The following is a 14,717-nucleotide window of genomic DNA, read 5'->3' as shown; positions in this document are numbered from 1 at the left end:
AGTGTGCTTAATCCAAGCACTCTCATAGATACACACTGTATATAGTATATAGTACATAGTATGGCAAGTAGCTGTCTATAATTATTGGGGTGGGGAACTCGAGATGTGCGTTGCCATTTTCCGCTTTAGACCCATTTCACTGGATTAAAACGATAAGTGTCTTAGCTTAGTTGCTTTGAAATCTGCATGAGCCATTTAAATTCCATTATAATAAAACACAACAAACGATTTGGTTTTATGCAAAAAAAGTGGTTTATATGTATTTATGTATTGTATAATAAAACAATATAAACTAGTAACAAAGCAACATGATCTCTGCGATTTAGGAACATCCATATCATCCTTGTTTTCCATTTCTCATTTAATCATCGATCATAATTCATCTCGATATCAGTTTAATGCCATTACGATGTATAACTTGCAAAACTTTTCAAACTTACGTATGTAGATATGCCGCTGGCATCTTGGGTACCAGATCAGGGTTTTCTTCTCTCACATCTCCTTGTATAGGTATAAAAAATAGTATATATACGATATAGTAGATATAGTATGACTTAGACTTAGCAGGCGATCGTCATCCTTGGATGATGACGCGAAAACTTTGGATAGACTTTAAGTGGGTATAGTGGGTGTGTAATGGTAATCTCCTGCTGGTGTTTGTTTTCAGATGGTGTTTTTGTGGGCAAGTGTGGATAAACGCAGTTCTCAGTATTGGATAAGCAGTGGGCGTAGCTGGGGGCTAATCATATTCCTGTTTGATAGTCAAGGGTTTCTCGGCACTGGGATCGCTTTTCGATGCATTTCCTGATCCTGAAGCTCCTGATCCTGCTGAGGCTGTTAACTTATTGCTCTTGATTAGGTTGGCCGTCGTGGAGCTGAGTGGTATGGTCACATACTGATTGCCATCTGTTAAAGATAATAGTATTTAATTTAGAGATTTTAGGTATTAAATCTTGAAGTTACTCACCCTCTTCAGCGTGAAGCTGCAAGTGTCCTGTCTGTATGAGTTGCCTCAGCATTTTCTGCGGTATGTTGGCAAATGAGGCAGCTGGGTAAACATACTTGCTGTCCGCCGAGGCTCCTCCTCCCCCTCCTCCTCCTCCTCCTCCAGCAGCTGCTGTGGAGGTCGAGGGTCCGGTGTTCTCAGTCTGATAGTTCAATGCTGGCATGGTTTTGGAGCCAGAAGATGAGGCCGCCGCCGAAGATGAGGCCGCTGCAGGAGGCGGTGATACCTCTGTTTTGCTGGCCGTTAACTTGGATGCCACCTCGGCTGCCTCGACTGGCATCTCCACATCCGACGAATCATCCGACTCGTTGCCCGACGAAGTAGGCGATCGGTCATCCTGGAAAGAAAGAAGCCAAAGCCAAAGACACTCGATTAGTGGTGGTAGACAAACAGTCTGGTCTGCTGATCTTAAGGCTAAGCTTAGTTTGAGATGATTGGGAATAGGAATAGGAATCGGAATTGGAATCGGGAGATCTGCGGTTTGCTCCGTGGCCTGTTCTATATGCCAGCCAAGTGCAGGGAGCAAAGAGACGACAACGAGATAACAAAAAAAAAAAAAAAAAAAAAATCCAATATGTTTGAACCAAATATGGCGCGAAATTGCGTATAAGTGCTGGCCAGGCTGTTCGCCGGCACGCATCTCAATGAGCTGGCGTTGCCTTAAATGTGCACACGCGTTAAAGAATTTAGAATATTGATTTCTGACTCTCCGGCGAGCGACGTGATCGGTGCGGGGCCATCATCGTCGTCGTCGTCGCATCGCCTTGGATGGTATCGCCAGCGTCATTTTAATTTTGATTAGTGCCAGCAGAGGCTGCCACTGTCCCTCAGAGACGACACGAATAAAAAAAAATAAATCAAAATAATTGCAAACTGTAACAATGCGATCGCCATTTTGTGCGAGGGAGATCGCAAATTGCATTGCGCATACGCCGCGTGCCCCTGCCACATCAGCGGACTTCCAATGAAATTGTAGCAGCAGCAGCAATAGCAGCATTTCGCGAAAGGCAAAATCGCATTGTTGCCGCCGAGCTGACTAAAATGGGCGTCGTCATCGTCGTCGTCGTTGTGGCAGTCTGCTGCCAACCAAGCGACTTGGCCAGTGGATCAGGCGACCGCCTTTTGAGTGACAGCACCAAGACATTTTAATTAGCAAAGCCAACGACGACAAACTGTCTCCAAGTTGCCATGATATACTTGGCCACGGCAACACCAACATGTGCATGTGCAACTGTTGTTACGCTCGCGGTTTTCAGTTGCATGGGGGAAAAAAAAACTAAAAGGCAGCTGAAAGTGGAGCTGCTCATGTAAAGGTTACATTGTGCCCAGGCTTGCATTTTAAACACACATATAAGGCCCTAAACAGTAGCTTATGACTAATATTCATTTATCAATAAAAAGCTAATTATTGGTTTGTAACTACTCTTCCTATTTATCTAATCTATTCTATCTATTCGTTCCTCACAGCAGTAAATTTGCGGACCTCCCAAAGCGTGTGTGATTTCAATTCGGTAATTGAACAATTAAAATTCGCCACACAAAGGTAATAAATATAAGTTTTATTAACAGCAAAACATTAAGGAAGCTATTTAATATTGTATAAAAAAAAGGTTATACAAAAAAAAAAGTTGTTTCGCCCCCGGGTGGACTCGAACCACCAACCTTTCGGTTAACAGCCGAACGCGCTAACCAATTGCGCCACGGAGGCTCTTGGATTTCGTTGCGAAACAATCTCCTCAATATTTCCACTGACATCATCTTAGGGGTTGATTCCATTATTATCTGATTAAATCTTTTAGTAAGCGCATTATTCTTTGTGCCCTCGCTTTATATATAAGTATGATCGTATTATAAAATGTTATAATATACATTCTTGAGCAGCTTAAGGTAAATATAATAAGAAATTATGCTATTTGTGGCACACAAAGAAAATGAATAAATTTGTTGACGACATGAGTTTACCTAACCTTTGCCAAGAAATTAAAGCTATTAATACATACTTATAAAATTATTTAAAAGGCTGATTTAATTTTAAAGTGTTTTGAACAATATGATGGTTATAGTAATAATTCATTTTTCACCTTATCTTGTATGTCAACTTTAATTTAAAGCACAAACATAAATGGTGACATGGATTTCACTTATCCTTGCCAAGGAATTTAAGCTATGTATAAATACACAATTTATAACATCTTTTTACGGGCTGAATGACTTATAACATATTATGATTCTATCTAAGTTATTAAAGTTCTAAATAAAGTCGTTTGCATATTTTATGGTTAATATTCCCCAGCACATAAAATGCGTGCCACTTTATTAAATTTTATTTGGTGACTCAGATGGTGCTCCTAATGAAGAGCCCTGCAATTTCAATCTGCGCCTCATCAATATTGAATTTAATTTCCAGTAGCGAGGCAGGACGACAAGATGGGTTTGTCAGCGAATCGAACAGATTCATCGATGGCTTCTACTGTTGATTCTGCTGCTGCTGCTGATGCCAACTGCAACTTGCCAAATTGATAGTCGTGTGTCGTGCGCAAATGCCGAGCGTGTCTCATTAAATGACAATTAGAGTTTGAGCCTGGCTAAAAGCAAGGCAAAAAATACAATCGGAGCGGAGAACCCTGCCCCGAGAGTCTCTCGGTTGGCAATTGGCTGGATGGAATGCCAACTGGCCGGGCCAATGGCATGCAATTTATATAAAAATAATGCCTGGCATTGTCTGGCCGATCTGGCCTCGCCAGTGGTGGCTTCGAAGTTCGAACTTCGAGGCTTGGAGCCTGCGACAAATGCAATTATATAGAAATTTGTCTTGCTGTGATATGTGCGGCATGTTGTTGTTGTTACTGTTTTTGCTACTGTTGTTGTTGCTGCTGTGTGGCCATCGGTAGCTCCAAAAATAGTCAGTTTGGGAAAGGCTAATAATAAATGTTGGCAATAGTCAGTCAGCGAGTCGTCAAAGCATTGAATGAATGAATTTTCAAATTGGCTAACTGACATTCACAACCAAGGTGGCATTTTATTTGCCCCAAAAGTGAATGCGAGTCAATTCGGTGGCCGCTGTTGCAGTTGCAAACTGCTGTTGCAACTGCAACCACCGAGCTGCACCACCACCACTCGTGTGGTGTCGTGTGACCTACACCACCGCCAACTGACTCAGTGATTGACGGATGGCACATTTGCCAATTGATTAGTTGTTTTTACCAAAATGGTTGCTGCCACAACAAAAGGCGACAACTTTGTGGCAGTCAGCACCCGCTTCAATTGCTTGAAAGCTTAAAAAAACAAGGGGAACCAAAAAAAACAGAAGGACCAGTGTGTTAGCCCGTTCTCAGTTTAGCTGGCTGAGATCGTTCAGCATTTGGCCAATAAACATTTGCATTTTGCATGTTGTTCTCTGTTGTTGTTGTTGCTGTTGTTGTTGTTGCTATTGCGGCTGCTACCGTTGATGCCGTGTACATCTACCGACACTGATAACTTTAAGCCGAAAACAAAGGAATAGCCAAATGTGCTCTCGACTGAAGCCAGCGGGCTCCATTGATGCTGGCGCTTTCAATGAAAACATAAAAATAAAAATGCAAATTAAGCCTGGCAAACGAAAGCACTTAAATCTAACGCACAATTGCCCAGGGAACGGGCCAAAAGGATAACAGTGGCCCAAAAGGGTAAGAATACAAGATGAAATGGTTTTGGGTTTGTGGAAACTGAGGCATTTATTGCACATACATCATTGAAACAAATAAAAGCCATCGTAGTGTCTATAAAAAATGTAAACATGATTATTAAAACTTGAAAGGGTTTGGTTTGGAGTGTTTTTCCTTTAAATTGATTGAACATAGAACGGGCTTGTTGAATACGTAATGTACTTAAATATTTATATTAACTATTCTTCTTCTAAAAAGCATTTTACACTGAATGTAAATGACAAGTAAATACATTTAAAATTCAATTGAAAAATAATTAGTTTTTTGTTTGGATTCGTTCGAAATACACCACTTTCATCTTTTTAACGAATACAAACAAACAACGTACACTTTTTAATTAAATTTTAAATGTATTTACATGTCATTAACATTCAGTGTTTAGTTTTTTAAATAAGCATTTTTTTTTATTGTAAGCAAAGCATGCTTTAAAGGAACTTAAATACATTTTTCGGAAGTTTTAAGTTTGATTTTCACAATTACCCTTTTTTTAAAACGGAAAAAAAACCTTTTAACAATTATAATATCTTTTTCAACCACTGTTGCTCAATTTTGTAGGAGGAATCACACAATCACAACCACAGGACAGCGGCGAACATTCTGAACAGGAAACGTTGAGGCAAATGTTATGGGATGGCTCTGGCCAACTTGCTGCCTGGCTAAGCAAAATGGGGCGGCTTGGCTTGTGAAAACAAAAGCCGAAAACTAAGGCCCCCAGTCAGTTGACACGAAGCGGCAACAAGCGAACAACCAACAACCAACAGCCAACAACCACATCAGTTGAGCAGAGGCAACAAAAGCAGGAGAAGCGACAACACTGCGTAGACATTTGCCAGCTAAACTCGGAGTCGCAGTTTGGCCATTTGGTCTGGTCTTCACAATTGTCGTCGCATCCGGGCCAGGCCGCAATATGGAGTTTTAAAGCGTTTATATCCGCAAAGCATGGCTTTCTTGCCGGCTTTCTGTTTTTGGGCAAATCACAGTTTTGTGTCTTTTTCTTCTGTGCGGGTTGCGGTTACACGGATTCACGCGCAAAGAAAGCGGCCAGCAGGAAGTAGAGATTCAAGTCGGGTCGTCGTGAGTCTGTCTCAATCGAGCAGCCCCAGTAATCGACTGGCGGGTTCAAATTCATTAGTTCAGTTGAAAGGAAACGGGACCGGAGTCTCGAGTCAGTTATGATGGGAATTAGCATCTATTTAAATGTCAGGGCCGCATTAAGATGCCACGATTGGCCGGGAGAGTACGAAAAACGAGCTTATTGTTTTCAGTTACCAATTATTTGGCCAAATTGCGAGGGGTAACCTGCTGCCAGTGCACTTGGGAAAATGTATCACAATCTGTATTTAAATCGTAGGGAAAAGGAAGCTATTAAATCATATTAATTTTTCTGAATTGTTGGTAACAAAAGATATAACTGTGAATTAAATTAAATAATATGAGACACACAAAAAATAAATGAAAGCAATATCTTTAAAGGCTGTTCAGTTTTATTTTTTTAAGTCAATCGATTGCCTTCTAACTTTTTAAACTTATAAAATATTAGTTAAATTATTGTTCAAAAATTGTATAGTGTTAAGTATATTGGTTGAAACCCACAAATTCAATTTGATAAATACACTTTTAAATGAGTTTTCTGTCCCAATATAACCATTAAAGTGGGACTCCTTTGGCGTCTTAACAATATTTTTAGATCATTAAGTCTTTGGGAGAGAGTCGGGCAATTCTGGTAATATATTAATATATTCCGCCATTAATTTTCCGCAGTGTGAAAGCCAAAACGATTGTCCTCAGGCCTAATTATGCGTGCGCCGACAGGCGAACAAGAGGCAACAGGACAGCGGGCCGCAGATGAAACGCCACCGATTAGCCTGTGCCGCTCCCTCTGCCCCCTCTTCACTCCCCACTCCGCCTATTCAGCATCCTTTGCCGCTGGAGGGGAGCTCCTCGCCCACAATTGGCGCAATTTATGATGGGCACTAACAACCGCAAAACTAGCCAAACAAATGAAATGGAGTTGGACACAATCCGGCGGGCTAACAAACAGTTGAATGGAAATTGCAATTATACGAATACAAGATCTCAACTCGGCGTATGTTAAGTGAGTCGAAGGACTGGAGGGGGACCACTCATGTGGGTGCCCAGACAAACTGAGTTCGATGTTTAGCTAGATTTAGCCGAACCGAAGAAGGCCCCTAACTAACCAAACAATCTGGAGCCACTGACAGCGATTAAATTCCGAAAAACAGAGTCAGAAGCCAATTGAATGCTGGCTAAAGATGCTTAGATTAAGTTGCAATATGAGAAATAATTATTAAATAAGTCATTTAAATTGGGTTCAAAATAATCTTAGACATAATAAATTGTTTTATCTTTTTCAATCCGATAATAAATGTGATTTATGATTTTTAAGCAAAGTATTTTTAAAAAAATTTTCGAAATATAAAAGTTGAGACTAAGATGACCTTAAAATGGATAAGATATGGAAAATAGGTAAATTATGCTCCCAAAAAAAGTGTACGTAGTGATTAATAAACAACAAATTTAAAATTTATGACAACAATTAAGAAGTCATATCCTATTTGACAAAATAGATATTTCTGTGCTAATTTAATTCAAACTATAAATCTAACGCAATTCGATCGAAAACTGTCAGTAGGTTTCAAGCTGCCAAACTCCAAAACTAATTGAAAAATCAGTTCCAGCACTTCGAACAGCGCCTTCATCATTAGTCAAAGAACAAGTCGAGAATTTTTTGGATTTCATTAAATTGTGTCATTTTACAAAAATGAACAAAAGCAAAAACCATCTATAGGTACGGAGCGTGCCCACGCCCACAAGCAAAATGAAAAATATTCAATCGCTGATTTCATATGTTATTTTTTTTTTGCTCAAAAACTGGTTACACCCAACAAATTTGATGGAGAACGGAACGGAGAAAGATATATCCACTATAGGTATCTGTATATAATTGAATAAATTTCAATAAATACATGCAGAGATACGTCATTTTGTAGCAGGTTGGTGTAAATTGAATTTTCATGCCCAGAGCAACCGGGGACCACTCATTTGTTTGCTCATTTGTCCCCACGCCAATGTGGCCAATGTATATAAGCCCGGCCCAAAATGGAATTGGTGAGCAAGTCAAAAGCGAGTCTATAAAATCTAATACGCACACGAGCGGCCAAGCCAGCAAGTCCCGCCCACAGATCGTCGCTATATGGAGTACTATATAAAATATAAGTGCCTAATAAAACCCGAGAGAGAGAGTCGGGCTTAAGAGAGCCGACTGTGATAAGAGTAAGGCCCCAAGAAGGTGCAAGCGGATCGGCTGCACATTCTGCCTCCCTGTCGCACTTATCGCCCCAGGTACCGATCTCGTTCTCTTAAGTCCCCTTTGAAACGGGTTTCTTCTCAGGTTTCTCCAGCTGGACTCAAGAGTTCCGACCGCTGGGCTTACGTTTTCAGTCTGTGAGTAACTGCGTGACCTGCACGACGATCGAGGAGCGATCTTTGGCTTTTTTGCTTGGCCAATTGAAAGACGTGAAAAGTGTGATCGATCAGAAAAAGAACTGGGAAAGTGTGTGAAGAAAATTAATTCGAGAACATTGAAAGATGGTGACTTGAATACTTGAGACTTGATCGCCCAGCGATCTTGACTGCTGGCAAAGAGATAAGGAAGATCTGTATTTAATTAGTACTCGCTTAAATATGGGTAAGTTATAAATATTTAGTTTAAATATTGGTTAGCTAGCGAAAGAGAGAAGATTAGAGTGATATGTGCCTTAAGAATTTATTGGGATTTTGTAATTAGTGATATAGGGGTTTAATAAAAAAAAAATTGAGAATTGATTCAAATTATTACTCTAAAATCTATAATGATATTAGTTAGGAAGTATAGATCATTATAGTAATAGATGAAAAGAGTTTGGGTGACAGGATAGGGAGAAGGACAGCCTTGGGAATGTAAATGTAAAAACATTTCTTTAAAAATAAATGTTTCCTATTAACTTGGCTCTAAATAGGTGTCATTAAGTTACACAATAGATCTTGAACACATTTATTGCAATGCATACTTTCAAAAATACTCGCTGTAATTCACGTTTATTCTCTTTTTGCCTTAATGCTGTAAATATCGGTCAGAAGTATTTAACTGCCATTTAAGTTCAGAATAAATGTAAGGCCCAGTTAATTTTTTATTGCCACGTTAAAACCCCAAAAACTCAGCTGAGAAATTAGACTGTGTGAGAGGTTAGCAGGCACTTTCGGTGCACTCGATCAATCCTTGACCCCTTCTATAAGCCTGGATAAGTGCAGGCGGCAGAATAATAGCCGACTAGTCGAACAGCTGCGATGCACTGCTAAGATAAGCCACTCACCGCACTACTGCAAACAGTAGCCCAGCAGGCCGACAACTCAATCACGGGCCTACAATCACACAATCACCCAATCACCCCTGCCGACTGGGCCCAGTTAGTGGGCCCCGGGAATCGCGTCTTGGCCTGGTCAAAAAGGGGGTTGGGGTTCTGTGGCTGTGGGCCCGCCACATCGGCGTCCACATTTCATAAATCAGCATGAGCAGTCGCAAAACGAGCGAGGGAAATGGAAATTGTGTTCGCCTTGGTGAGCCAGTGAAAACCGCCTGCTGCGAGTCCTGGCTATTTATTGTATTTTAACAACATTATAAACGAGCATTTAAGTGGCGAGTGTTGGGATTGCTGTTGGCCCGTTTTGATTTGTGTTAGAATGCAAAATCAAAGACAATAACCAAATATCCCCGCGATACCGACAAAGCCGTTTTATAATCAGTCGGGACTGGCAGACTTGCCGGCAAAACTTGCAGGCCAACAGGCAATAGACCACTGCCAACTGGCAAACTGGCAACTGGCAACAGACAACTGCCAACCGGCAATGGCAACATGTGGCTTGGCCATAACGTTGTCGTTTGGGCCGGGTCAAATGTCAAGCACATTATTTTTGTATTTACGTATAATAAATATAAAATGCATGATGCATTTTTGATAGATTTTCATGCCAATAAACAAGCTAAACGAACCGCTAGAATGGTGTTTAGGCCGACACCATGGGCTCCGACTGACTCCCCGGCATCGAAGACTTCGGGTCTTCGACGATTCCCCCAACTGTTTTTGTTACCCCATTGTGTGGGTACATAAATTTAAGACAAAAAAAACGAAAAAACGAAAAAAAATAAACACAAAAAGACCAGGAAGCTGCGTTTTGTGGATCCTGGGTCTCGGTCTCATATAATTTTGTGTCTATGCAAATGTACGCGCTGCATTCGGTTTTGCATTGGCCCGACTTTGGCCTGACTTTGGTCTGAGATGTTGAAAAATCGACGACGATCGGACGGCCGATCGAGTCTGTCAGTTGAGTCAGGGAGTCCACGAGTCCACGAGTCCATGAGTCCGGGATGGAGGACCAACCACGTTGACGTTCGCCAAACAATGCCTTGTTGACACTGATGGAAAATCTGCGTGTCACAAATATCAAAAATGCAATCGTTAGAAAGCAGGACGAGCCTCTCTTCGCATGACGGATCCCCATATAACCATATACCCATATCCTCATATCCCCATATGATCCCATCCCGTTCGATCCGATCTGATCCGTTTGCGGGGCGGAGAAAACTGTCAACTGTCCGTCGTCCGTCGAGTTTAGTTATAGATCTTATGACCGATATGCTAATGCCTGATTGCCTGGAAATGCCAAGTAGCCAAAAGTTTTCATGCGATCGGGAAAGCGAAGTGGAGGCGTTGCAAATCAGTTTGTTAGATAATGAAGGCAGGCACTCGAAATATGGTAATCATTTTTTGGTTAAGTTCCAAAGCGGCTTTTAAAGTCATTTAAAATAGGTCTTAATAAAACGAATATAAAACGATTTTAAAAGCCATTGGGCTCAGTTAAATCTATTTAAACAAAAAGGCTGACTATTGAGATTATTTTAATTATTTATTTTTATAAACAGTTGGTATTTAGGTAAACCATAATTCATAATGATTAAGATGTGCTGGTTTATACAATTATTAAAGAAAACTATCAATCAAAAGTTGATACAATCTAAGATTGTTTAGCAAAAAGGAGAATATAATATGCCCATAAACAGTGCATAAAATGTAGGTAGTTTAAAAAATCGTAGATAAAATCTACCCTCACCTCTTCATATTTTTTGATCATCTGCCAAGAGAGCAACTTCTACCTCCAAAGAACAAAACACCTTTGGCCTAATTGAATGCCAATTTATTGCATTTATAGAAACAATAACAAATTCAGCTCACAAGAAGCTCTTTAAACAAATATGCCAAATGCAATATAGAAAAAAAGGAAAATGCACCGAAGAGAGTTGGGCAAAAAAGGCCAACTAAATTACTTAACAAGCCGTTGGGTTTCGACGTTGGACATTGGACATTGGACGTTGGACGACGACGTCGACGATGATTTACTTGTGCGTAATAATGCAACGCCCGCAATGCTGCCCGGAATGATCGTGGGGCAGCTCCAGAGGAGCAGGAGTTGGAGATGGAGCCTCTCCAGTCCAGCATTCGTACTCCTCCGCCTTGCGAATCGAAGGATGCCGAGGTAAATGCATGTGAGAAGAAGTATAACTGGGAATGCGCCTCAATTTAAAATGCGAATTACATTATCTGATCAAATGCATTCTTCAGTGCGCTCCAGGAGGAGCACACACACTCCGTGCGGACGATCCACTCCACTCCACGAGAGGATCCCCATCATGCGAGTGTGTGTGTGGAGGCTGTGGAGGTTGTGGAGGCTGCACAAATAAATAAATTTTAAAATACAAACAAGTAGCGCGCGCAAAAAGCGCCGAGTGGAAAATTCGTGACAGCAATTGTTGATGAGCAGCGTGTGAACAGCAGCAGTCCCCCTGTGTTACCATCCCATCCCATCCATCGATAACTCAAGATCACAGAACACGGGGAGCACAAAAAATAAAAGCAATGTTGTCGGGCAAACGCGTAATATTGAGCGACTAATAGCTGGGGCTTGACTTGAAAGCGAACGACGGACGACGGATCGGCAGTTCGAAACTGGGCCCGTACACCTCCGCAGTCTAATTAACTCCTACGAGCAGCGGGCCACAGTTTTTAATTAAGGCGCACACACACTCGATGATTTTCATTACACATATATATATATATATAACAAGAATCAAATGTATATTAACGTCCAATAACAACAATAACAGCTAAACAATCAAACAGATCGTGGGCAGCTTTAAAAGTACAGCGCAACTAGGCGGCCAAATCAAACAAAAGAATTGCACAATTACAACGCCGAGAACCTTAGAAACGACGGAGTGCTTAAGAATTTCAAAGAACTCTGGATTTAAGAGTAGTTTTTCCCAGAACATTACCAGTAAAATAATTGATGAGCTCACAAGAAATCAATACAACAAAAAGTTTTTATATCAGGAAGTTTAAAAATATTAAAGAATATTATATTAGACCTCAAATATAAGGCAACCAAGTAACAAATAAGAATATTTATAAGCTGATTTAAATGGAAAACTTTTTTTAACAAAGGGTGGTATAAAAATATATATCAGCTGGCCCAAATATGAATGTGCATTAATCATTTATTAGATACGTTTCTTTAAAATATCAGAAATCACCATTATTGTTTATGCCGAGAGTTATATATAGAAGCAATGGATAAATTTTGACACTAAAATTCATGAAATATAAGCAATAAAAGAAAATACCTGGATATAAATTAAGCAATCAGCTCAATATATGGAACACATTTTCAATATTTGTGTATAAACCTAAGGCGTAGAAAATTCCTGATTTAAATCCAAGAGAATCCTGCTTCCATTGTATTATATATTACTGTTAGAATATAATTTGGGATCATATAAATATCAAGTATTTTAAACATAATACTTCTTAATTTATCGATCAATATGTTGAGAATTCACTTCTGGGTTTTTGGCCAAGCTTTGAAACATTTTTAATAAATGCTCGAAGCATATTAGTGTAGCACATAAAGTCAACTATCCGCACCCAAAATTCTTTACTTTTTAAAATGACAATTTTATTCCTTATCTTATGCTGGAGTAAGACCAATCTCCTCCCGAAAATTCCATCGTTTGCAGGGGCAATGAAATGCCGAAGTGCGCAAACTGTGCCAAGCTGGCTTCTGCCTTCTGCCCACTCCTCCGATCGCCCCGCCCCCTCCGCCCCCCGCGATTCTGCGGGACTTTTGGACCGGCGGACTGACTGATGGACCGATGGACTGGTGGACTGATGGACCGACTGACTGTCTGACTGCAGAGACATCAATCTAGAAACGGCAGGCAGAAAGATAGCCGGGACAGACGATTGGCAACTCGTTGAGAGTTGACAATAATGACGATGGGACGTCGTCTTCGTTCGCGTCTCTGCATCGCTGGCTCGATGACGATGATAGAAAGTAAAAGAACAGAGGCAGCATCTCGCATTTTAACTGCAATTTTAATGAGACGTGGGAAAAAGAGTGGACGCACATACATATTCCGTCTTGAGCCTTGCTCATTTCGTCGTAATTTGTAAAACTCGCACGTTGCCGGCATTAAGGACATGCAGATTTCGCTGTCCCTGTCCCACCGCCTTATTGATCAACATTTATGGCTATATTTTTAGTGGAAGGCCGCTGCACGAGCAGCAACAAATTAGCACTGACAGGCGGCGAGGCAAGTCGAGGCAAGGAGCACTTCCGAGACAAAGGACCACCGGCCATTGTCCACTCGGTGGCACTAGCCACTAGCCACGGGCACCATGTGGCATGACCATGATCGGCGGCAACTCCAGCCAATTGGACGCCTAGCGTGAGCTTTCTAGGTGGCATCCTCGGCCCAACGGACAGCCGATGCTTGTTAAATGTTTGCCGCCAAAGAGAACGGTTCGGAACAAACAAAATGTGTCGACTAGCAGTTGTTGCATGTTGCAAGTTGCACGTTGCTGGTGGCCATTCAATCCTTCCCGCTTAAAGTACAAAAAAAACAAGAAAGGAAAGCTAACTTCGGGCGGAGCCGAAGTTGAAATACCCTTGCAGAATATTCTGTAAATTATATTCTTCAAAATTATTCATATGATGCATTCTTAATACTCATAAAAAATCCCAACTTCCTAACTTTAAAAACAACAAAGTTATGGCATTTCCAATCGTTCAGTTATATGGCCGCTATAGGATATAGTCGGCCGATCCCTATGAAATTTGGTGGGTCGGATTGATTGGCCAAAAATAAAACCCATAGAAAATCCCAACTTCCTAACCTTACAAACACCCAAGTTATGGCATTTCCGATCAATCAGTTATATGGCGGCTATAGGATATAGTCGTCCGATCCTTATGAAATTTGTAGGTCGGATTAATTGGCCAAAAATAAAACTTATAGAAAATCCCAACTTCCTAACTTTAAAAACACCAACGTTATGGCTTTTCCGATCGTTCAGTTATATGGCAGCTATATGATATAGTCGCCCGATCCGGCTCGTTCCGACTTATATACTACCTGCAATAGAAAGACAACTTTTGGGAAAGTTTTAAGCAGATAGCTTTAAAACTGAGAGACTAGTTTGCGTAGAAACGGACGGACGGACAGACGGACAGACGGACAGACGGACATGGCTATATCAACTCAGGAGGTGATCCTGATCAAGAATATATATACTTTATAGGGTCGGAAATGTCTCCTTCACTGCGTTGCAAACTTTTGACTGAAATTATAATACCCTCTGCAAGGGTATAAAAAACAATAAGAAAACACATTCGTGAGCGTCATTTGAATGGTGTGATAATTTTTGCGCCTTTGGTTGGCAGCTTTGGCAGTGAATTAATTGCGTGCCACATTATAAATTTTGGACTCCCTTATTAAAGGTTTTCCTTTACACTCGCGGTCAACAAACAGGCACACACACACATACACACACTTGTGAATTCTCACACGACGCAACAGCGGCGAAAAATTCCAAAAGTTTGGTGGCATGTTGCAA

General features: G+C 40.8%; 1 protein-coding gene and 1 non-coding gene across 2 annotated transcripts in view; both read right to left on the bottom strand.

The window, feature by feature from the left end:
- Nucleotides 1-228: 228 nt before the first annotated feature.
- LOC108053409 (serum response factor homolog) overlaps nt 229-14,717 on the bottom strand; it is a 31,560-nt gene continuing 17,071 nt past the window's right edge. Inside the window, exons 3-4 of the mRNA XM_017136048.2 lie at nt 968-1,343; nt 229-906 (exon numbers count right to left, since the gene is read on the bottom strand). Coding sequence (XP_016991537.1) covers nt 740-906; nt 968-1,343 — 543 coding nt within the window. The 3' untranslated portion in view covers nt 229-739. The remainder of the gene's footprint in view (nt 907-967; nt 1,344-14,717) is intronic.
- Trnan-guu lies at nt 2,641-2,714 on the bottom strand. Its single transcript has one exon. It is a non-coding gene; the product is annotated as a tRNA-Asn (tRNA).

Source organism: Drosophila rhopaloa, unplaced genomic scaffold, assembly GCF_018152115.1.
Source record: "Drosophila rhopaloa isolate 14029-0021.01 unplaced genomic scaffold, ASM1815211v1 contig_115, whole genome shotgun sequence".
NCBI lineage: Eukaryota > Metazoa > Arthropoda > Insecta > Diptera > Drosophilidae > Drosophila > Drosophila rhopaloa.
Note: the sequence above shows the minus strand (reverse complement) of the source record. Positions and strands in the feature narration are given on the sequence as shown.